The 25,516-nt window shown below is 41.7% G+C and overlaps 1 protein-coding gene across 1 annotated transcript in view; it reads right to left on the bottom strand.

Moving 5' to 3' along the window:
• grin2cb (glutamate receptor, ionotropic, N-methyl D-aspartate 2Cb) overlaps positions 1-25,516 on the bottom strand; it is a 100,822-nt gene that overhangs the window by 62,789 nt on the left and 12,517 nt on the right. Inside the window, exon 2 of the mRNA XM_041219752.1 lies at positions 165-760. Within this exon, the coding sequence (XP_041075686.1) occupies positions 165-760 (596 nt within the window). The remainder of the gene's footprint in view (positions 1-164; positions 761-25,516) is intronic.

Here is a 25,516-nt window from a genome sequence, read left to right as displayed (position 1 = left end):
TGTTTTTAATATGCTTTTACATACCTCTGAGCTTTTACAATGCTTATCTATAATTTACCATGATTTCTTGCACTTTGCTAAACTTTTATAAGGTTACCCCTAATATTCCAAAGCAATCAATTGGGAATGCAGATATTTCAGTGGCACTGTGATGTCAGGTTTACCTGTAGAAGGTGTTGTTGCTCAGCGTGGAGCTGGAGGGCGAGCGGCAGTCCGTGTGCCCCTGGGGAACATAGCCGCGCTGCTTGACAAAGCTTTGCACCCCCTTCACCACGATGGCCACCCCGTCCCTCACTCGCTGCCGCAGGCTCATCTTCCAGCGGTCACTCATCACACTGATCACACCCACAGGGAAGACTTCGGAGGGCAGCGTGTCCGTGCTGCCCACCGCCAGGCTGGGGAGGATCCAGATGTAGCCAGGGCCCACCAAGCCTGCATCAGCCGCCACGCTGAACAGGTACTGGGCCTCCTCGTGAGAGCAGTACACCATCATAACCTGGGCGTCCAGTTGCTTGAGGAGGCGGCGCGCCCGCGTGCTGCCGTCCGGAGACATTTCAAAAGAGAGGATGTCCTGCAGGTCCCACAGGAAGTAACTGGTGTCAGTGAAGTCCTTAACATGTTCGATGAAGCTGGTGTAGCCAGGGTACAGGCTGGTGATGACGGCGAAGGTGCCCCAGTCATACTCCTCCATCAGCTTGAACATCACACTGACCTGTTGCTCGATGGAGGCGCCCAGCTGCAGGAATGTGGAGCCGCTCTCCTGGAGAAGGGAGGCAGACACACACTGGGGTTAGAAGAACACTCAGCAGTGACAGTCTGCAGGGCAGGTTTTTGTGTGACCAGGACAATGGACCTATAGTGGGTATCCCCACCTTAACCCCCAAATCAAAAATATTTTTCAATCAAAAAGGTTTTCATAATCAGTAGTCCCTTGTTAAACCAGACATGTCTGGAGACATGAGTTGTCCGGGTTAAAATAAATAAATTATTAATAATATATTAAAACTTTTTTTTTTTTATAAGCCTGTACAGTAGTAAAATCAAATGAATACCTGTAGCACACTTTCTTTTTACTTTAGCCTACCGGTAACACAAAAGAAATCATCCTGCTGCATTTTACACATTACTGTATAGTGTGAAAATAGTAAAGGATTATTTTTAATTAAAACTATATTATTTTAACACATTTTCATTTTTGTACTGTAGCCTACTTAGTTCACAATTAGCAGAAAACAGAACACACACTTTACAGAAATAATGATATTTAGATCTACATAACAAATTTGACTGCACTTATTGTATTTTCTTTTTAATTTTCTTTTTTTGTAGACTTTTTCTTCCGTTTTTGACATCCAGATGTATGTTTCTCTTTATTTGGAGGTTGAGAGGTTTGGCAGGTTTTATTTCTGATGTTGTTGAAGGTGACACCCTGGGATCCTTCAAGAAGCTGCTTGAAGAGATTCCGGGATCAATAAGCTACTAACAACCAAACGAGCAAGATGGGTCGAATGGCCTCCTCTCGTTTGTAAACTTTCTTATGTTCTTATGTTTAAAATTGTATAATTATATTAGGCATTCAGGCGTTATGAAGATGAGGCTCGACAAAACGCTTGTCAAATGAAAGTCTTGATTATTGGAAAGTAAATGTTCCAATTATAGAAGATCTTTAATTGGTACATTTGTATAATTGTATGCAGAGATAAGTCAATAGCTTTCAACTTTACAAAGAACTGGGTAGGACGGAAGCCAATAGGGTGTGAGAAAAGGCAGGACTAAGGGAACAGGAGGCAAGCAGGAAAAGAGAAAAGAAAAAAGGTGAGATCTGAAAAGTTTAATTGCACTGCACGCATACAGTTTAGTTTAGTGAAAACTAAACATTTTGTGCCCTAAAGGCTGCTGGAGTACAATAAATGTGCAGAAATAGTACATTTACTCATATTTCCAATTTCATTTCTGTATGTGTGTGGGCCCCCCTCTGTCGGGGCCCCAGGCGCTTGCCCAGGTGCCTACGCTGGCCCTGACAGCCAGTTTTTTAAAATAAATAGGCCCTGCACAAAAATGTAAGACTGTTTAAATTAACCTTTTTTCAAGGAGCGCTTTGTAAAAGAGTGTTTACAACCCACTATCAAACTGTTGAGAGAAGGTTTCATGAACTGCAAACTCGATTTAATTAATTAAAAAACCCAGTCTTGAAGAAAACATTCCTACAAACAGTCCTTAAATGAACAGTGTTCATTGTCCAAAGTGTGGTTTCTTGATACTTAAACTTGTATAAAAAATATGCTGCAGGCATTAAAGATAAAATACCATGAAACTAAAAGTTGTGTCCTGGAACCTAATTGCTTCCTGTGTTGTACTGCATGTCAATATCTTTCCAGTGGTCATGTTTCAACACTAGTGTTGTACTTGAAAAATAAGTATATTCAATAATAATAACAATAATAGCAATAATAATAATAATAATTCAAAGAACTCAAATATTTTCAACACAACTAAATGTGGTTCTGTGATAAATCCACAAGTCCACAAAGTGATCTAGACTGCAAGTGTAAAAACAAAGTAGTTGATGGTGCTGATGGACGTATTAATGACGTATTTTGAAGCAGTCTGTTAACATAACAACCTTCACATATTGCCCCATGATGATCTGCTGTATTCACTTTTCATTTACAATCTATTTTCTCTTTGGTTTGAGTGCAGCATATTGATTCTGTCCCCTCACAATGGACCCGTGTCCTTGACTATTCTAACCTGTAGGGCCTGGCTTCCTTATTTTCATTGTTATAACATCCCCCCACTCCACACTGTCTGCATGCTGCTCAGCTCAAGGAAGGGACAGAGAAAAGTGTGCTACTGCAGCTCGTCTTTCCTGTCTGAGACAAACTGAGAATAGATCCCTGAATACAAAATACAAACTGGCGTCTCAGTAGCTGGAGAATTTTCCCACCTCTATTGTTTTAATGTTCAGTTCCCACCATCAGCATCTATTAACAGAAGCCTCTTTAATTCTTCTATAGCAGCCCCAGTTATTAAACCCCTCCAGCTGTGTGAGGGAGCCTGGCAGAAATATAGCTGTGCAGATTGAGAACAGATCACAGTGCGTTCCATTGGGTTGGGAACCAGTAAGAACGTTCCCATTCATCCTGCGTCCAGCATTGTTAAAAGCAATATATTACCATAGAATGTACTGTGAAAATACACCATGTAACAATTTTTTTATTTTTTCAGTTCCTGGGTAGTAAGTGTTATTTCCTAATTGCTTATGCCTCAAAAGTATAGAAAATGGCTATTATTCCCCACAAACTTTTGTGACCAGGACAGTGATATTTTGAAATTTACCTATTTTGATTCAGTGCTGAGTAAACTTGAAGTAACTTCTAGAACTTTCCAGTAATATAAATAGTAGTATAAATACAGGGGCCTTAAGCCCACCAGTTCAGTTTAGTTCCAGCTGCCTAAGTGGATACATATCTGCATTTTTCTGAGATGGCATCAAGAGGCTGCAAGCATCCGGCAGACGCATTTTGCTATGTCTGCGGCCAATTTATCAAGACAAGAGCGAAAAGTACTCAGTGGAAGCATCTGCTAAGATGTGTGAGGCCTACAAGGCATATATCGGCATGCCTATCAGGGATCAAAACAAACCCTGGGCACCTCATTTCACCTGCGAGCACTGCAAAAAAACTCTGGAAGGTAAGATGGACAATTGTTGCTCGGAATTTTATGTTATAAAATTTGTCAACATTTTTTAAATTGTAAAAGTTTTTAATTTTAAAATGTTTTACAATTTTCAATGTTATTGAAAAAATATATAATATATGAAAAATGTTGTGAGAATCTCTTACACATTAGTCATGGGTGAAATAAATGTATTTTTGTAGGATGGTACAGAGGGGAAAAGAGAGCCATGAAGTTTGCTATCCCAAGAATTTGGCGGGAACTCACTGACCACTCAAGCAACTGCTACTTCTCCATGGTGGACCCTTCCAAACGTCAGACTGGCAAGAATGCACCTGCTATCAGGTATCCGGACCTTCCTTCATCCATCGCCCCGGTGCCACACTGCCATGAGCTCCCCGTACCCACTCCTCCGGAGAGAGAGCAGCCGTCTTTAGAAGAGAGCAGCAAGTCAGAGAGCGAGGAAGACGTTGTAGATCCAGATGACAATTTCAGAGGTGGAGCTGAGGAGAGAAACCCATACAACCCCAACCAAAAAGACCTCAATGACTTGATTAGAGATCTTGGTCTCACCAAGTCCAATGCCGAGCTTTTGACGTCTAGGCTCAAGCAGTGGAACTTGTTGGATGAAAGTGTGCAAGTCACAGATCAGAGGAAGCGTCACCAACCTTTTTCCAGCTTCTTCACCTGTCAAGATGGGCTCTGCTTCTGCCACAATTGACCAGTCTGTTCGAGGCAATCAGAATCGCCTGTAACCAGAATGAGTGGCACCTCTTCATTGACAGCTCATCCAGGAGCCTCAAAGCCGTGCTGCTCCATAATGGTAACAAGTACCCGTCTCTTCCCCTGGCTCACTTGGTGCACCTCAAAGAGGATTACAACAGCATCAAGACCTTGCTGGATGCCTTGAAGTATGATGAGTACAGCTGGGAGGTCACAGGAGACTTCAAAATGGTGGCATTCCTGATGGGTCTCCAAGGTGGTTTTACCAAGTTTCCCTGCTATCTTTCCCTTTGGGACAGCAGGGACACCAAGGCGCACTACCACAGGCGGGACTTGCCACAACAGACCAAGTTCTCTGTGGGGAGGAACAACGTCAAGTGGGAGCCACTGGTGGACCCCCGGAAGGTGCTGATGCCACCACTGCACATCAAATTGGGCCTTATGAAACAATTTGTCAGAGCTCTAGATAAGGAGTCGGCAGCCTTCAAGTACCTTCAAGACTTCTTCCCTAAGCTGTCTGAGGCAAAGGTCAAAGCCGGTTTCTTCGTCGGACCACAGATAAAGAAGATCCTGGAGTGCAATGAATTCCCCAAGAAGCTCACTACTAAGGAGAAAGCGGTTTGGAACAGTTTTGTCGCAGTGGTTCGGGGCTTCCTGGGCAATCAAAAGGCCGAAAACTATGTGGAGCTGGTTGAGACGCTGGTGAAGAACTACGGCACAATGGGCTGTAGGATGTCCCTCAAAGTCCATATCCTTGATGCTCATCTTGATAAATTCAAGGAGAACATGGGAGCGTACTCAGAGGAGCAAGGCGAGCACTTCCACCAGGATATACTGGACTTTGAACGCCGTTACCAAGGACAGTATAACGAGAACATGGTGGGAAAGACTACATTTGGGGGCTGATTCGTGAAAGTGATTTACAGTATAATCGTAAATCTCGAAAAACTACTCACTTCTAAATCTTTTGTAGTCATTTTTGTATTACTTTAGTATAAATACATGTTAATTTGGATTCATATGTTGTTTTTTTCTGACTTTATGTGAACGAAAAGACACAAATTCGCCCGTTTTCTCATTGGAAATAGGTAAATTTCAAAATATCACTGTCCTGGTCACAAAAACAAAGTTTGTGGGGAATAATAGCCATTTTCTATACTTTTGAGGCATAAGCAATTAGGAAATAACACTTACTACCCAGGAACAAAAATTGTGTTACATAGTGTTATTAGACTGTTTGGCTCAGGGCCTTGCCTTCCGATTCAGACAGGAGCCGTTGTCATGGCAAATTTCTTCCAGGCGATTGTCATGTGGGCAAGTCTCATGATGGGTTTGTCCAGACAAATCATGTGATGTATCTTGTGTTAACCCTTTACTGCCCATTGTCCAATATATTTGACATTGAGAAAATAGGCAATAAATATGTATGGGAATGTGACAGGGACAGTTCCGTCATGGATTCAAGAGGAGCATGTGCAATACTGTAGGAGTAGCCGGGGAACAGAATACATGATTGGCCTTGGGTGGGGGGGGGGGGGGGGGTCTCAGTGAGCACCTGACCTTTTAAAAAGGGAACTGAGCTACACATTGTTCTTTGTCTAATCAGAGGCGAATGATGAAGAGTGAATCAGCTTGAATCAGCTACCACTACAAAATCACTAGGAGAGCTCGGGAAGAGTGAACTAGCCATAAAAGTAGCAGTTCTGCCTTTTAAAAGTCACTGCGTGTTGGCCAGGACAATTGAAACATGTTTGACTAGGGCTAGTTTATGGGATTTTAAAATCCTGACACAGTGTAAACAGGTGTGTAGCGCAGTAGGCTTCTGAGTGGGACCCTCCTTTAGTGGATGTTCACTCGGTGACCTTTTGTTTTCTCTGTGTTTTGACTGTTTTGTATGTATTATTTCTTTGTTTACGCTCCCGTTTTGTATATGCCCCCATGTCTTTAACATTGTTGGTACAATCATATGGTTTCCTACTTGCCTCACTCCAGCCTAGGTGCTGTCATTGTTGGTGTCCTAGTAGTGGCAGCTTATAATCGCATCAAAAAAAGAACTGCAACAAATAATTAAATCTGCGCTCCTGAGTGGAATTGTCAAGTGCTACAGCTATGCCGGTCTGCCATCGGTTAACCCACAATCCCCTTTTACAGGGCACATACACAGGGCAATATATATTAATCTTAAGTGTATTTATAATTTTATGTTTTACAATATTTTTGTACTAGAATATTTATATTTTGACACTATATCTGTATTAACATTAGAAGCATCGGAATTTCGGATTACCTACAAGCGCCAAACCGGTCATTTTAACCAGTACCTTTTTAAACAGCTGTAATATGATAATGAAAGACAAACGATCGTATAAAACTCAAAAGTTTTATTTATAAACATCAAATCAAATACTTGCATAGCAGAAACACCATATTTAAATGGAAAACACAACTTTTTTTTTTTTTTTTTTTTCAAAAGGAGCCATACAAAACAAGGAAAACTTAAATAAAATAAACACTTCACTAGTAACTATTTTATAATGGGTCAATGTACATTTGAAATTGTATAAACATTTTATTTGTTTGTAAAAATAACCCGGGGTCTTTTTTTCAAAAATATAATGCACTACTTTAGAACATAAATAACTATAATACAATAAACTACTTACTTAACATATTTATTTAGCCAACATACCTGGCAACTTTCTAACCTGTACAGTCCACACACAATGCACGCTGACTGACTGAATACTGTCATGCCATCTGGTCAGCACATCCACACTAAACTTTCTGACATTGTAGTATTCCACTGTCTCGGGCATTTTTTTGCCATCATTTCTGGTCGTCACTGTTTTGTGCATAGAGCTGAGAATGAACCTGCAATGCTATACACAGGGGAGTACCTATTACTGAGAGTTGTGTTTTTCAAGCACTCAAAGAATGAGACAGGTAGACACCACTTGATCACGGGTCTGATTGTATTAAAAAGTACATGTGATTTTATTGAAAAGGATAGGCAGGATTATCGGCTATATTTGATAAATAAACATGTATTGAAATAACTGGTTAAAATGACTGGTTTTGTCGCTACTAGGTCAACATGCTTATAATTATCAATATGTTGTGAATATGTGTCTCAAAAGGCATCAGTATATTTAATACACATATTTTGGAAAAGTCACGAAGGGGCATGTGCATTACATTATGAAACGCAGAGTAATTTAAATTTTAAAATCCAAAATGGTGAAATTGACTGGCTTAGCGCTTCTACTGTTAATGGAATCATAATTAAATGTGCTGACGTGTGACTTGATACCTTATTTTTCTTCGACGCAAGAACAAAATTAGCCCCAGTTGGAGCCTACGCTGGGTAAAATTCAGCTGCAAGGCTAGATGAGGGAGAAGCGACCTCTGACTCCAAGCAGAGTCCAGCCAGGTGAGGGATGAGCGACCTCAAACACTAGGCAGATTTCAGCTGCAAGGCCAGGTGAGGGAGAACCCTCCATCTGGAATTAGGACAAGCCTCCACTAATAACATATGAAAAACATATGCGCTCCCAAGATTAAGACAGACGAGGTGGTGGATGAACGGCCACCATTGAGCACCCGCGATAGGGCTTGTTTGCATTTTGGTAAAGATTCTTGCTTGTGAGATGCAGGGTCACTGGTTTGCGCCCAGCCTTAGAAGCAAATGCCAGAACAACCCTATAATTCTATTGCAGTACAACCCTATTGCTCTGCAGATGGAAATAGGCTCATTGCAGGGATGTAGATCAGAACTCCATAAAATAACTAAGCAGGTTCATTCCTCTGGGCCATCTTGTTTTATTTTTCCTTGAAAAACCACATGCTGTACTGTAGGCACCAACTTTCTCTCATGAGGAATAACAAAATCTGTTTTTATGAATAAAATGTAGTTCATGACACTGTTCTAGACTGCTTTTGGCTTCTTCCAGTTCCATGAATATCAAACTTTATTTTGAAAACAGAAACATGGCCCACAATATCCATGTTTGCCAGCTACAATATAGCACTATTCTCTACAAATAAAAGTTGCTTATCTAGTTGTGAAAGTACAGATACGTTTAAATACTGTGTCAAAATTGATTAACAGTATAATAAAATCTTCATCAAGTTCTCTAAAAGGTCCATTTGAAGTGTTTTTTTTTTGTGAAAGGAAACTCAAACTGGGAATTTTCAAAGCTTAATACTGTAACAAACAACTTGAGTTCTTAAATTAACTTTCTTAAGTTGACTGGTAACTCGTTTTGTAGAAATTGCAGACCTTGATAAATCTGGCCCTGGCTGTTGTATTTTAACCTGCAATGCAGTTAGAGAAGGAACACATCATTGCTCAGGACTGACTTTCACAGAAGACTGTCATTGTCAGTGTTGCTGTTTCTCTGTTTGCACTCAGCAGACACACAGCACTTCAGGGGTAGTTACACTTGGAATGCAAATTCTATTCATGTTTTAATGACAAAATATATTAAACTCAGATGGACCATCCTATTTAGGTCAGCAGCTGCTGCTCAATTCAAACTAGCTATTGCCTCCGGTCTGAGAAACACAGGACTGTTGTGTCATTGGAGCCAAAGATCAGCCTTCACCTGGAAAGCCTTCCTATTGCACTGAAAAATGCTCCCAGTTTCCCCCTTGTTAAAAAAGTTAAGTTGACAATTGTGTTGGCTGTAGTTTATAAAATAAAAAAGTAACAAAAAAGAACTTTTTTGTTACAAGCATCACTATTCACAAAGCTTCAGCTTGTGAGTTATTTAAAAAACTGTGAGATAACGCTTCCTGTTTGAATCATCTACACTTTGGTGTTCATTAACCGTTTATTCTTCTCTAACCTGTGTAATCTGAATGTTCCAGACACTTTGTGATGGTGTACACCCTGCCTCTGTGTGTATTATATTGTTATATTATTATTTAAAACATATTGTTTAATTTTGTAAAAACACTCTGTTTTATTATTGCTAAAGCCTAGATGGGGTTAAAATGCCCCATTCAGATAAAATTGTGAGAATGCTAACAGCGAGTGCTTGTTAATAAACTGGCTGTTGACCACATGTTGACCTCTCCCCCCTTTTTCATAGCCGGCAGCTTCCTTTGGTGGGACTCCGGCCACACTGTCCCCTGCCGCCAAGCAGAGCTGACTGCAACCCCTGACGAAGCAGTTCCAGCGACCCCAGGCAACGCGGAGCGGCTGGCAACCCCAGGCGATGCGGAGTGGCTGGCACCCCCAAGCGATGCGGAGCGGCAGGCAACCCCAGGCGATGCAGAGCAGCAGGCAACCTCCGACGATGCCAGGCAGGCATCCTTGGGCGAAGCAAGGCAGGCATCCTTGGGTGAAGCGAGACAGGCATCCTTGGGCAAAGAGAGGCAGGAATCCTTGGGTGAAGCGAGGCAAGGAGTCAGGACAAGCTGGGATGTGGGTGTTGGCCCTCTTCTCGGCCACTGCGGCTGGGCGGTTCTTCTCCGTGCTTCCGGCAACAGTCTATGCAAGGGCTGCTGAGGACAGCCACCATCTATTCCTGGTCCTTCTGGTGCAGGGAGAGGCAGCTCCTGCTCCTCTCCCCCTGATGGTGATGGAGGCAAAGGCAGCTCCAGCTTCTCTCCTTGTGATGGTGGGGGAAGTGATACCAGAAGGCATTCATCCTCTGTTGGTAGAAAGGAACCCAGCAGGCATTCACCCTCTGCTGGTGGACAGGGACCCAGCAGGCATTCACCCTCTGCTGGTGGACGGGGACCCAGCAGGCATTCACCCTCTGCTGGTGGACGGGGACCCAGCAGGCATTCACCCTCTGCTGGTGGACGGGGACCCAGCAGGCATTCACCCTCTGCTGGTGGAGGAGGCAGAGGCAACTACTGCTGCTCTGCTCCTGCTGGTGGAGGTGGCCGAGGCATGTAGTCTCTTCGCGGTGGAGGTGGGAGTGGCATGTAGTCTCCTGGCAGCAGAGGTGGGAGCGGCGTGTAGTCTACCCTTATTACAGGTGACTGGTGCGGCTCTCACTCACTTGCAGAGGAAGGTAATGGAGGCAGAGGAGGTGCCTAAATACAAATATACATTTTAAACACTCGTGTTACACAGACCTGTTAATATCCCGTGTACCAATGACTATATACCAACATTAACACACAACGTACAACACAAAATATACACAGGGGCGGGCACTTTGCCACACAGACCAACAAGGCTTGTTTGTGAAACTGGTTGCGGGGCAGAAGGAGACTCCAGTTCTGCAAATACAATGCTGAGTCCGAGGGGCACCCATTTTAAGGTGTCTGTTTCTCTCCCCCAGTGTGCGGAGGTGAATGGGGAACTGTTAGAAGAGACTTTAAAGTTATGGATTCCTTATCTGTGTCTCATAAATTTGAAATCAGAAACAGATTTTAAGTTCTCACCCCTGAAAACACCCCTGAAATAAATTCTAATGAAGTTATCTTTGTAAAACATGTTAGCATAGCATTTAGGATCACTGAGAAAACACATGGAAATTATTTTCCATGTGATAGAGTGCTTGATGTTGCTTCTCAAATGGACAATCTAATTGAACAGCATAGACAGGTGTCAACCGTGATTGTCCATATAGGTAGTAATATATTAGTTACAGGGAGTCTGAGAACAATTGTTAATCCCTTTCTTGTAAAGTAAGAGAACTAGGTAGAGCGATCATTGTTTCAGGACCTCTACCTGTTATTGATAGGGGTTGCGAAGCTTTCAGTAGACTGTTCTCTTAAATAGATGGTGAACAGATTTGTGAGAAATTGTGTCTTACTGGTAACTGTGATAGCTTTTGTGAGGGACCTTTTTTGTGAAAGATGGTTTGCACCCCAATAAGAGGGGTTCAGTTAAATTGGCAAAAAATATAGACTTATCTTAAAGATTCTTGACTAAATGGGAGAAAGGGTGCTTCATGACCTCAACTTAAATGACCAAACATCACAAATGAATGACTCTATTGAGGTAGTGACTGTACCCTGTTATCACTGGTCAGCCACTTCCTGGGGTTCTTGTCCTGAGAATTTAATTAAAATTGCTACTAAGACATCTTTTGGTCACTGGAATAGTGCTGAACCGCTTACCCTACACTTGCCAATACTGCATGCAAGGTCTTTAGCTAGTAAATCTATCTTAATGATTTTATTTTAGAATCATGGTTCTCCGTCTCTAAGAGGACACATCCTGTAGCAGAGGCTTGTCCATCAGGATTCTCCTTCTTTCAGAGGACACGTCCTGTAGCAGAAGCTTGTCCATCAGGGTTCTCCTCTTGGAGAACACATCCTATGGGTCAAGGAGGAGGTATTGCCACCATCTTTGGTAAAGAGTTTGTTCTTACTCATGAGTTCATTGAAGGTTATCCTTCATTTGAAATACCTCCTTTTGCGGTTTGCAATCTGTTACCTTTTTGCATTATAGTTATTTATTGACTACCTAGACCCAATTCTCTTTTTCTATCTGAAATTGATGCATTTTTACTACAATGGCTGTTAAATATTTGGTTATATGAGTTAATTCCATTAAGAGCAAGTAGTAAGTACAATAAAGGGATATGAATGATTACAATTAAGAGTAATTACAAAAAGACGTGAATACGGTTACCTTTAAAAGTAAAATCAAGTACAAAATACAGAAAATATAATTATGATTTACAGCAGTAGTAGAATACAGCAAAGTGTGGAGCAGTTAAGTGCAAGTACAAGGTGATGCAAGTACTGGTACAACTGGGTGCCATATAGTCCAGTACCAGGGAAAAGCCTGTACCTCTCCTTGGAAATATTAGTGCTGATCACAGCCCTCAGAGGAGCAGCCCAATCCAGTATCACAGCATTCTAACAGAGCAACTGTAGAGTTAGACTTCTAGAAAGATTCAGTCTGTCATTCTCAGAGAGCCCCCAGATTTATATCAGTTTAATACACAAAGTGAACCCTGGAGTATTCTGAAGACTGGCAAAGAAAAAAGTACAGACACCGCCCTACCCATGAGGGAGATTGAATTAGTAAATCAGCCCCACTTCTGGACACTTTTATACGTACCAAAGGTAGACAACACTCATTTACAGCCAGACTAGAGAAACACTGAAATACAGAGTGGAACAACACACACACAGGTCGCCAAACATTGTAGTAGATCCCATTGCTCTCTGTTCAAAGAGAAGCAATACTTGTACAGTGCTGTGCAAACCTTCTGTTTGGTTGCATTGCAGTGTTGGGCCAAGGTAAAAATGTGAATAAACCTGGTAAATTCATACCAAATTGAGTTAATATCTTAATTCTACTAGAGAAATACTAATGGTGAAAATTATTTCCAGGACCTCCCTGGAAATATAAATAATGCAATAATTATTATCCCAGTTAAACCATATTGATGATATGAAATATGCTGTTAGATGACTTTAATATACACTACCGGTCAAAAGTTTTAGAACTCCTCCATTTTTCCAGTTTTTATTGAAATTTACGCAGTTTAATGTCTCAATGTACTCTGAAATTTAAGCACAGAACAAATAAACAATTGGAGATAAAGAAATCATGGAATCTTTTGGTTTCAAAGTAGCCACCTTTTGCAGATATAACAGCCGAACACACTCATGGCATTCTTTCTACAATGGAAATCAAATATTGTTTGGAAAGTTCTTCCCAACACTGTTTCAAAGGTTCCCATAAATGTGTTGCACTTGTAGGTTGCTTTGCTTTCACCCTTCTGTCCAGTTCATCCCAAACCAGCTCGATGGGGTTTAAGTCTGGAGACTGTGCTGGCCATTCCATGATTTGAAGCATACCGTCTTGTTCTTTTCTTCTAAGGTAGTTCTGACATAGCCTGGAGGTATGTTTTGGGTCATTATCTTTCTGTAGGATGAGTATTGCATGGCGCTGCAAAATGCTGTGGTAGCTGTTTTGGTTCAGGGTGCCACTCTCTCTGTGCAAGTCACTGACTCTGGATCCAGCAAAAGAGCCCCAGACCATCATGCTTCCTCCTCCATGTTTGACAGTTGGTGTCACACACCGAGGAACCATCCTTTCGCCTACTTGACTGCGTATAAAAACCCTGCGTGATGAGCCGAAGATTTCAAATTTTGATTCATCGGTCCATAAGACCTTCTTCCAGTCTTCAGTAGTTCACTGGCGGTGCTTCATGGCCCAGGCAAGCCTCTTTTTCTTATTTTGCCATCTTAGCAATGGCTTTCTTACTACCACTCGACCTGTCAAACCTGCAGCTCAAAGTCTTCTCTTCACAGTTGACAGTGTTAAGCTGTGCTTGAAGCTGTTGTCCTGTGAGCCACCTATCACGCAAGCTGTTGACTCTCAGAAACTTGTCTTCTGATTCTGTTGTGGCTTTGGGTCTGCCAGACCTCTTCCTGTCAGAGTTTCCTCCAGTTTCCGAGTGCCTTTTGATGGTGAAGGAAACTATACTCACTGACATCTTGGCATTCTTTACAATTTCTCTAAAGGAAAGATCTACACTTTTAAGGGTTATAATGGTCTGTCTCTTCCTTTGTTAATTGCCTTTTTCTTTTTCAGTAAAATACTGTCCAAATAAGGCTTAAAGGGTGTAGTAACACAGTCTGTTCCAACACTGTTTTTATACAGACAGAGGGTTTGTAAGTAATCAACAAAAGTTGGGACACCTATAAGTATTGTTAGCATCAACTTTCAAGGCTTAATTTACTTCCATTGCTGCAGAACAGCTGTAAGTTGTAACCCATTACTTGTCCCCTGAAAAAGGCCTTTTTGCATAACTCTGAAATGTACATTGTTTTTCAATTTTTAGTAACCTAAACTATATTTTTTTTAACCTCTGGTAGTTTATCGCTTACCTTTGTACCATCTCAGGTTATTCACTGGACTTGAACTGCTTATATTTCAGTAAAAACTGGAAAAATTGAGGTGTTCTAAAACTTTTGACTGGTAGTGTATATGTAGCTGTGGATGGAGATCCCCTTGCTAGAGGTTTTAGAAGGTTGCAAAAGTAATTCGGGCCATACGTTAAACTTAGTTGTCACTTGTTGTGGCAGGCTGGCGAGTGGAAAGAGGCCCAGAGACAGACTGCAGTTCAAAAAAAATAACTATTTTATTATAAATAAACACAAAAATGAAAGGGCACAAGGGCCAAAACAAAGCAATTTCAACACAAAGAAAGACAAAAAGCAAAACTTACAAAAATAACAATTTCCAGGCTGGGCAATGCCTTCACTGGATTCAAACTTTCCAAGCAACCAAAAAAACCCAACCTGCTTCCTCAGCTCCCTCTCCCCAAATGAGAAGCAGAGACCTCCTTTTATATCAGGTGGCTGGGCGCTGATTGATCGTTAATCAACCTAATCAACTAATCAACCCCAGCCACCTGAACATAATAAACCCAGGCAGGTAGGGGAAGTTAACCCCATCCCTGCCAATTTAAAGGGCAGAGCTTTGCTCTGCCACACACCTCCCCCCATGTACAACGTACACCGGCCGCAATCGGCCAACTCCCCCCTTCCCCCCACCCTCCCCACCCCCCAAGAGTCCAATTATGTCCCTTGGGTGGGCTGTTATGGTGGGTGGTGGTGGGCGGGGTTGATGTCGGAGCCCCCAAGCCTTCTTTGGTTGAGGGGGCCCCGAATCTCCAAGGTAGCACGGCGACGGCGGTCTGGCTCCCTCTGGTGGCGGAGGCAGCGACTGCGACCCGGCTCCCTCTGGTGGCGGAGGCGGCGACTGCGACCCGGCTCCCTCTGGTGGCGGAGGCGGCGACTGCGGCCCGGCTCCCTCTGGTGGCGGAGGCGGCGACTGCGACCCGGCTCCCTCTAGTGGCGGAGGCGGCGACTGCGACCCGGCTCCCTCTGGTGGCGGAGGCGGCGACTGCGACCCGGCTCCCTCTGGTGGCGGAGGCGGCTCCTCCCTCTCGGGCTCTGGGAGCGACGGCGGCTCATCCTCCCTCTCTGGCTCTGGGGACGACGGCAGATCCTCCTCCCTCTCGGGCTCTGAGAGCGGCGGCTGCTCCTCCTCCCTCTCGGGCTCCGAGAGCGGCGGCGGCGGCTCCTCCTCCCTCTCGGGCTCCGAGAGCGACGGAGGCTCCTCACCCCTCTCTGGCTCTGGGAGCGACGGAGGCTCCTCACCCCTCTCTGGCTCTGGGAGCGACGGCAGATCCTCCTCCCTCTCTGGCTCTGGGAGCGACGGAGGCTCCTCACCCCTCTCTGGCTCTGGGAGTGACGGCAGATCCTCCTCCCTCTCTGGCTCTGGGAGCGACGGAGGCTCCTCACCCCTCTCTGGCTCTGGGGAAGGCGGCTCACCCCTCTCTGGCTCTCGGGAAGGCGGCTCACCCCTCTCTGGCTCTGGGAGCGACGGCAGATCCTCCTCCCTCTCTGGCTCTGGGAGCGACGGCAGATCCTCCTCCCTCTCTGGCTCTGGGAGCGACGGCAGATCCTCCTCCCTCTCTGGCTCTGGGAGCGACGGCAGATCCTCCTCCCTCTCTGGCTCTGGGAGCGACGGCAGATCCTCTTCCCTCTCTGGCTCTGGGAGCGACGGCAGCTCCTCACCCCTCTCTGGCTCTGGGAGCGACGGCAGCTCCTCACCCCTCTCTGGCTCTGGGAGCGACGGCAGCTCCTCACCCCTCTCTGGCTCTGGGAGCGACGGCAGCTCCTCACCCCTCTCTGGCTCTGGGAGCGACGGCAGCTCCTCACCCCTCTCTGGCTCTGGGGACGGCGGCTGACCCCTCTCTGGCTCTCGGGAAGGCGGCTCACCCCTCTTTATTGGAGTGACCGGGGCATCTCCCATGTCTACCGCCAGGTAATTAACCACCATGAGGGCAACCTCTGGGAAGGACATTGGGTGGTGTTGTTCCTCCCACTGTTCCCACCTCTCCCCATCTCGACGCCACAGCGTGTTGATAACTATGGGGAGATCGTGGACGAGGTCTGCCTCAGGGTGCATCAACCAGTCCCAGATCTCCTGGGACGGTGGTGAAGGATGGTGGTGCTGGAGGTAGTGGGGTGGCCCCTGATGCCCGGGGTGAACACGGCACCTCTTCCTGGGCCTGGTTGTAGGGGCATCCTGCCCAGTTGTGGCCGTCCTCCTCACACCGGCCACACCAGTTTGCCGGTGGCACGTCTGGGCAGGACCGCCAACGATGGTCCTCCTTCCCACACCAGGAACACCAGGGGAAGAGGCTGGCCGGGTCCTCCAGCGGTGGCTGCAGCAGCTTACATTTCTTCAGCTGCTGCTGCTTTTCCTGCCTTTGCCGCTGTCTGCTCTTCTTTCCCATTTTTTTTTTTTTTTTCAAAAAAAAAAAAAAAAATTATCCCAAAAATTCCACAAAACAAAACAAAAATACTGCTCTGAGCCTCTAGGTGGCGCTATCCCACTTCTGACACCAAATGTGGCAGGCTGGCGAGTGGAAAGAGGCCCAGAGACAGACTGCAGTTCAAAAAAAATAACTATTTTATTATAAATAAACACAAAAATGAAAGGGCACAAGGGCCAAAACAAAGCAATTTCAACACAAAGAAAGACAAAAAGCAAAACTTACAAAAATAACAATTTCCAGGCTGGGCAATGCCTTCACTGGATTCAAACTTTCCAAGCAACCAAAAAAAACCCAACCTGCTTCCTCAGCTCCCTCTCCCCAAATGAGAAGCAGAGACCTCCTTTTATATTAGGTGGCTGGGCGCTGATTGATCGTTAATCAACCTAATCAATTAATCAACCCCAGCCACCTGAACATAATAAACCCAGGCAGGTAGGGGAAGTTAACCCCATCCCTGCCAATTTAAAGGACAGAGCTTTGCTCTGCCACACTTGTGTTTTAACACTAGAACGACCGCATTTATAGGCATTCCTAGAACCACCATGACCGGTCAATTTAACCAGCATATTAAAAACAACAAATATTATAATGAAAGGACAAACAATTGAATGTAAGTCTTAGTTTTATTCAGGAACATCATATAAAGCATCTACACAACTGAAACATTGTAAATAAACTGACATCTGAACAGAATGTGTTTATATACAGACACAAAACGCGCGTTCCTCAATAAAAAATTACAGTAAAAAATGACAAACAAATATATGAAAATACATTTGTGTACATACAAAACTGTACAACTGAAATGATGTAAATAAGTATCAAAATGTTTTACAATAAATGGGTTTATATTGCCTACATAACAAAGTGCATATACACAACCCAAGCTCTGTGTTTATACACAGAATATATATATTCTGTGTATATATATATATATATATATATATATATATATATATATATATATATATATATATATATATATATATATATAATCAAAATTACATGAATAAATAAACATTTGAACAGAATGGGCTTCATTTACAATCATTTACAAAGTTTAAGTTCTGCCACAAATCACACAGATCCTGTACTTTTCAAAATATGCAGTGCGCTTACCACAGACCATTTGGCACAGCTATCAACAGTAGCCCAGGCTTCTGCACCAAATGCTCCACGGGCATATACTAGTGCAATGAAAACATCTAATTCCTCCAATGGCATTGACCAGGAATCACCTTGATGCTACTGGAAGATTAATGTTTGCAAGCCCAGTCTGCTTCACAGCTAGATTCTTTATTGGCCATCTCTGCTGCATCAGAATCATTGTTTGGTAACGTTTGCAGTAATTCCAAACACTGCTTTGCTGTCCTGCATCTTCAGCGATCCATTTTCAATGTGTATTGGGGAAACAATTAATTTCTTGTAACAACCAGACTGCAGACAGACTGTGAGCTGTCAAGGCTGATGGATGGGCTATCAGGAGTCTCGTTGAAAGGAATGCAGACTGATATAATCAAACTTCAATACATGGCTGCAAGCGTAGGTTGATAGATACAAATACCGCAATATTTAATTGTTATGTTTTATATGTATCAGTCAATTTGACCGCTCCTGGTCGGAATAGGTGTGACAGTATTTTATCTCGAAACTTTTTGCAGCTATGTGATTCTTTCTTTGTCAGGGTAATTAGTACATAAATTTAGGGAAAATTAGGAAAACACAGCTTTGTATCTTAAAGTTATCTTAAATTAGTTTTACCAAGCACCCAATAGGCTGTATTCAATCTCGTTCTTATAGGCCAGAATGAGGAAGCACACACAGGTGCACACACAGTCTTGAACAAAGAAGACTACGTGGCGACCTAATTCAAGCATTCAAAATTCTAAAAGGTATTGACAGTGTCGACCCAAGGGACTTTTTCAGCCTGAAAAAAGAAACAAGGACCAGGGGTCACAAATGGAGATTAGACAAAGGGACATTCAGAACAGAAAATAGGAGGCACTTTTTTACACAGAGAATTGTGAGGGTCTGGAATCAACTCCCCAGTAATGTTGTTGAAGCTGACACCCTGGGATCCTTCAAGAAGCTGCTTGATGAGATTTTGGGATCAATAAGCTACTAACAACCAAACGAGCAAGATGGGCCGAATGGCCTCCTCTCGTTTGTAAACTTTCTTATGTTCTTATGTTCTTAAGTACTGCAGGCAAAAGACGCACTGTGGCATCGTTTATTAAAGAACAATAATAAAGTAAATAGTTAAAGAAAAACAGTGCCCACAGAGCACAGAAAATACATTTTCAAACTAAAACAAATCACGAACATAAAAATAGAAATACGATCCAGGTCAGGCTGGGCAAATTGCCTTCACTGATCCTATCTTTATATTTTTCATTTCGTTTCGTTTTCTCTTACTCTCGTTCTCCCGTACTCTCTTCGGTACACACCCACCCGAAGAGCAGAGAGCTGCTGGTATTTATACAGGTGACCATCTCCTGATTAGCAACAAATTAATCACTTATTAATTAGGGAGATGGCCACCTTCTGCATGAGGTTTAATTATTACGGTTTAATAATTAACTTCCCATCCACGCTGCAACCCACTACAAAAACAAAACAAACATTCGTCTGTGATGTCAAAATAATTTAAAATATACAATAAATGCCTGTTATTTAATGCACGGCTTTCGCCACCAACATATATATATATATATATATATATATATATATATATATATATATATATATATATATATATACAGTACTGTGCAAAAGTTTTAGGCAGGTGTGAAAAAATGCTGTAAAGTAAGAATGCTTTCAAAAATAGACATGTTAATAGTTTATATTTATCAATTAACTAAATACAAAGTGAGTGAACACAAGAAAAATCTACATCAAATCCATATTTGGTGTGACCACTCTTTGCCTTCAAAACAGCATCAATTCTTCTAGGTACACTTGCACAAAGTCATGGATTTTGTAGGCATGTAGTCAGGTATATGATTAAACAATTATACCAAACAGGTGCTAATGATCATCAATTCAAAATGTAGGTTGAAACACAATCATTAACTAAAACAGAAACAGCTGTGTAGGAGGAATAAAACTGGGTGAGGAACAACCAAACTCAGCTAACAAGGTGAGGTTGCTGAAGGCAGTTTACTGTCAAAAGGCATACACCATGGCAAGACTGAGCACAGCAACAAGACACAAGGTAGTTATACTGCATCAGCAAGGTCTCTCCCAGGCAGAAATTTCAAGGCAGACAGGGGTTTCCAGATGTGCTGTCCAAGCTCTTTTGAAGAAGCACAAAGAAACAGGCAACGTTGAGGACCGTAGATGCAGTGGTCAGCCAAGGAAACTTACTGCAGCAGATGAAAGACACATCATGGTTACTTCCCTTCGCAATCGGAAGATGTCCAGCAATGCCATCAGCTCAGAATTGGCAGAAAACAGTGGGACCCTGGTACACCCATCTACTGTCTGGAGAAGTCTGGTCAGAAGTGGCCTTCATAGAAGACTTGTGGCCAAAAAGGCATACCTCTGACGTGGAAACAAGGCCAAGCGACTCAACTATGCACGAAAACACAGGAACTGGGGTGCAGAAAAATGGCAGCAGATGCTCTGGACTCATGAGTCAAAATTTGAAATATTTGGCTGTAGCAGAAGGCAGTTTGTTCGCCGAAGGGCTGGAGAGTGGTACACGAATGAGTGTCTGCAGGCAATAGTGAAGCATGGTGGAGGTTCCTTGCAAGTTTGGGGCTGCATTTCTGCACATGGAGTTGGGGATTTGGTCAGAATTAATGGTCTCCTCAATGCTGAGAAGTACAGGCAGATACTTATCCATCATGCAATACCATCAGGGAGGCATCTGATTGGCCCCAAATTTATTCTGCAGCATGACAACGACCCCAAACATACAGCGAAAGTCATTAAGAACTATCTTCAGCGTAAAGAAGAACAAGGAGTCCTGGAAGTGATGGTATGGCCCCCACAGAGCCCTGATCTCAACATCATCGAGTCTGTCTGGGATTACATGAAGAGAGAGAAGCCACTGAGGCTGCCTAAACCCACAGAAGAGCTGTGGTTAGTTCTCCAAGATGTTTGGGCCAACCTACCAACAGAGTTCCTTCAAAAACTGTGTGCAAGTGTATCTAGAAGAATTGATGCTGTTTTGAAGGCAAAGGGCGGTCACACCAAATATTGATTTGATGTAGATTTTTCTTCTGTTCACTCACTTTGCATTTAGTTAATTGATAAATATAAACTATTAACATATCTATTTTTGAAAGCATTCTTACTTTACAGCATTTTTTCACACCTGCCTAAAACTTTTGCACAGTACTATGTGTGTGTGTGTGTGTATATATATATATATATATATATATATATATATATATATATATATATATATATATATATATATATATATATATATATATGCAATACAATAAATCATAAAACAAACAAATACAAAATAACACAGGGGTGGAGGGGGAAACCCTGTTCTAAAATAACCTTTAAATAGCAGGGCTGTCCTACCGCCCTGCTACACTTGTATATGCTACCCTTGAGCGATATTGTCCATAGACATGAGGTACATTTTCATTTTCATGTCTGAAACCAGGTGAAAATTTTGAAAATATTCTGACTGCATGTCTTGCTGACATTAAGCAATGGATGGCAAAATACATTTTAATGTTAAACTGATTGATTATGTTTTTGGGATCACAGAATCAACTAAATAATAAAAATCCAGATTTAGTGTCCCAAAGTATGGAATGATTTGTAAGGGGAGGCACCATCTCTTGCTGCTTTTAAAATAAGATTAAAACCACATTTTTATAATTTAGCCTATGTAATTAAAGAGAAAACGGATCATCCTATGTTATACTACTTGTTTTTTGTATACTACGGTCATCACTCACATATCCTACCCTATAAAATTTTGACTTCAGTGATGGTTAAACGTGTGTGACGCATATCTGATTATTTTATTTTGGCCTGTTCCAATCCTTGTCCATTTTCCAGGGAACACAAAAAAGATACAATGTCAAAAATACATATCTGAAAGGACTGTGTTTTAAAATAAGTGCTTCCATTTAGATATGTTGTATGGGTTTTGTTGGTACAGTACTATATTTTTAACAGAAGTAGTATTTTAATTCAGAACAATATGATTCTGTAAATATCACTTGCCAAAACTAAAGAGACGACATGTTAACTGTAATACAGTGCATACTTTTAAATCCATACTTATTGTAGTGGTATAAGAACATAAGAACATAAAATAGTTCACAAACGAGAGGAAGCCATTCGGCCCATCTTGCTCGTTTGGTTGTTAGTAGCTTATTGATCCCAGAATCTCATCAAGCAGCTTCTTGAAGGATCCCAGGGTGTCAGCTTCAATAACATTACTGGGGAGTTGATTCCAGACCCTCACAATTCTCTGTGTAAAAAAGTGCCTCCTATTTTCTGTTCTGAATGCCCCTTTGTCTAATCTCCATTTGTGACCCCTAGTCCTTGTTTCTTTTTTCAGGTCAAAAAAGTCCCTTGGGTCGACATTGTCAACACCTTTTAGAATTTTGAATGCTTGAATTAGGTCGCCGCGTAATCTTCTTTGTTCAAGACTTTCATTCAATTCTTTTAGCCTGTCTGCATATGACATGCCTTTTAAGCCTGGAATAATTCTGGTCGCTCTTCTTTGCACTCTTTCTAGAGCAGCAATATCTTTTTATAGCGAGGTGACCAGAACTGAACACAATCTTCAAGATGAGGTCTTACTAGCGCATTGTACAGTTTTAACATTACTTCCCTTGATTTAAATTCGACACTTTTCACAATGTATCTGAGCATCTTGTTAGCCTTTTTTATAGCTTCCCCACATTGTCTAGATGAAGACATTTCTGAGTCAACAAAAATGTATTTTTCATAGATTCCTTCTCCAATTTCAATATCTCCCATATGATATTTATAATGTATATTTTTATTTCCTATGTGCAGTACCTTACACTTTTCTCTATTAAATGTCATTTGCCATGTGTCTGCCCAGTTTTGAATCTTGTCTAGATCATTTTGAATGACCTTTGCTGCTGCAACAGTGTTTGTCACTCCTCCTATTTTTATGTTGTCTGCAAATTTAACAAGTTTGCTTACTATAGCAGAATCTAAATCATTAATGTAGATTAGGAATAGCAGAGGACCTAATACTGATCCCTGTGGTACACCACTGGTTACCACACTCCAGTCTGAGATTTTTCCTCTAATCAGTACTTTAGGTTTTCTACATGTTTGTAACATTCCCCATTAATAACCCAACAGCAAAATTAAATCTAAATGCTAGCCATACACAGAACTGTGTAAAATGTAAAAAGCAATTTAGAAAAACCATAAGATAAAAAACCAGCACAGTTTCCTGAATTAAAACAGTATCCCAAGTTAGTATTTAAAAAAGTGCTCGATAACGCTAATGTCACAGTTCACTTGCAAAAGAAAATACACAAAAGCAACAAAAGATCACAGATAAAAAAATAGTATCTAAAACTGTTTAATGATGAACTGTTCCATTACTGTTCCATTACTGGTGTGTAGCTGTACAATATAAGACAGACAGATTTGGCATTAGAAAGGATTTAAAAAATAAAACTGTGGGTTGTGACAGTACTCAGATAAATTGTAACAATGAAGAGAAGTGCTTTGTATCAGAAAACTGGTGACAGAGTCGGAAATCACGTGTGACAGGCAAGTGCATTTTATTCTTAATACAAGGGTGGTAAAACACGACTGATGTGTATCTGTTTAACAGATATCCGAGTGCTAACTGTACTTATTCTTGTCACTGCTTTTTAAAGTAAGAATTTAAATAACTTTAAATTATTTTAATATGTGGTAGTTTATCATCTTATAATTTACTATAAATCTCTAAATTCTCAAAATTGTTTTATATGTTTTACTTTTTGTTATTTTTATCTGTGGTGCGCCTTGAAGCGCTATATAAAAAAAATTGATTGATTGATTGTTTGATTGAGAGATTGTTTGATTGATTGAGTGAGAGATTGATTGATTGTTAGATTGGTTGATTGATTGATTGATTTACAGATAACATGAGATAAAATGCCTCCATGTTTTTGCTTGTACAACTAGAATGAACTGGTCTGAACTGAACCCTGACCATCTAGGAGGAAGACATCAGTGTTGGTGCTGCCAATTCAGAACCTCTCACAAGCACCAAGTCATGACAGTTTAATAATAATAATAATAATAATAAAGCAGAAACTAGACTTTTAAACACTTGCTTCAGAGAGAGAGGAATAAGGAGTTTTACGTAACTCTCCAAAGCAGTTTTACTTTATCTGTAGATGGCAGAGTGTCAAGCACCACTTCATGGCACAGAGTGATGCATTAAAAACAGCACTGGGGAGAGGGGATGGGGCATGGATTACTCGACTGGCTGAATAATTCATTTCCACCCTTTTGCATGCGGAGCACACTGCTGGCTGTGATCCACGTGGATACCAGACCCACGGGCTTCGCTACCATGCTCTCCCTCAGCCTTCCCTGCAGCGACAGTGTCCTGACCTTGGGGTGCAAGAACTAAACATAGCACTTACTCTGAGAATCTTGCTACATGGGGATTTCACTACACTCAAATGGAGGCCTGCCCAGCCCACTGAACTACACTGATGCAACCAAAGCCAGATTCAATGCAGCACAAGCTCCAGCAAAACCGGAACACATTCTATACAACAGTACTACTTTTGTATCGATCCCACCATAACAGTTTATCACAGTAAATTTGCACTGTGATTCTACAGTTTTCCCATGCTTTATTGCTATGCTTTTACTAACTATGTAAATAGACAGGACCCTTTAAGTATGAAGCAGGTTCCTGCTCACAAGTACAAATTCAAGACCAAGAAATAGAAAAAGAGTGTTTTTAAACATTTCCTATTTCTGATTTAGTGAAATGTCACAAGAAAGTGCATGTCTTCAATACATAGGTTGAATAGATGTCTGAACATGCTAAATAATTGTAATAATACACTGTAGAGATCCCCTTGTGTTTGTCATTAGTCTGTGTGTGTATTTATCAGACCTGCCTTAAAGGTAACGTGCACTGGTGTACAAGATGACAAGGCACTGTCCAGGGTGATGAAATAGTGTTGCACTGCAGGACCAGCGTCAAACTGTGCTGGTATCACACAAGTTTAAAGGCAGTCTAGCAATCTTGAAATGAATAGCAAGGCTCCCAATGCAAACAGCCTGTGTACTTCCAGTGCCATGAAGATTAGAGATATGTATAACCCTGTAACCCTGCTCGTCAGTGCAGTGAATCAGCCATTGACTATAACCCTGTAACCCTGCTGGTCAGTGCAGTAAATCAACCATTGACTCAGAGCTGGGGGTTAAACACTTATTGTTGTTGCATTTGGTGGACACAGATTAGCAGATAATACAAGCCTTTCTGTTTTTTTTAATAATAATAATAATAATAATAATAATAATAATAATAATAATAATAATAATAATAATAATAATAATAATATGTTCTACTGTATATTACATAATTCAAATAAAGTTCTTAAAATAAATGGTTGATCATAACAGGAGTGTATCATTAACTCGCTGTTCTTATTTAATTACCAAAACAAACAATTAGATTATATCAGTTTGAAAAGTAGACATCTGCTAGTTTGTTTCACAGATTTATCATCAAAGCATTACTCAACATAAATATACCAATCTTTACAAATCAGGACTTGGGCAGACTCTTCTGTAAGGTAAATATTGTACTAACTGTACGACATGTATTTTAAATAGGTGCTGTATTTTCT

Source organism: Polyodon spathula, chromosome 20 (genome assembly GCF_017654505.1).
Source record: "Polyodon spathula isolate WHYD16114869_AA chromosome 20, ASM1765450v1, whole genome shotgun sequence".
Taxonomy (NCBI): Eukaryota; Metazoa; Chordata; class Actinopteri; order Acipenseriformes; family Polyodontidae; genus Polyodon; species Polyodon spathula.
This window is presented reverse-complemented; position numbering and strand designations above follow the sequence as displayed.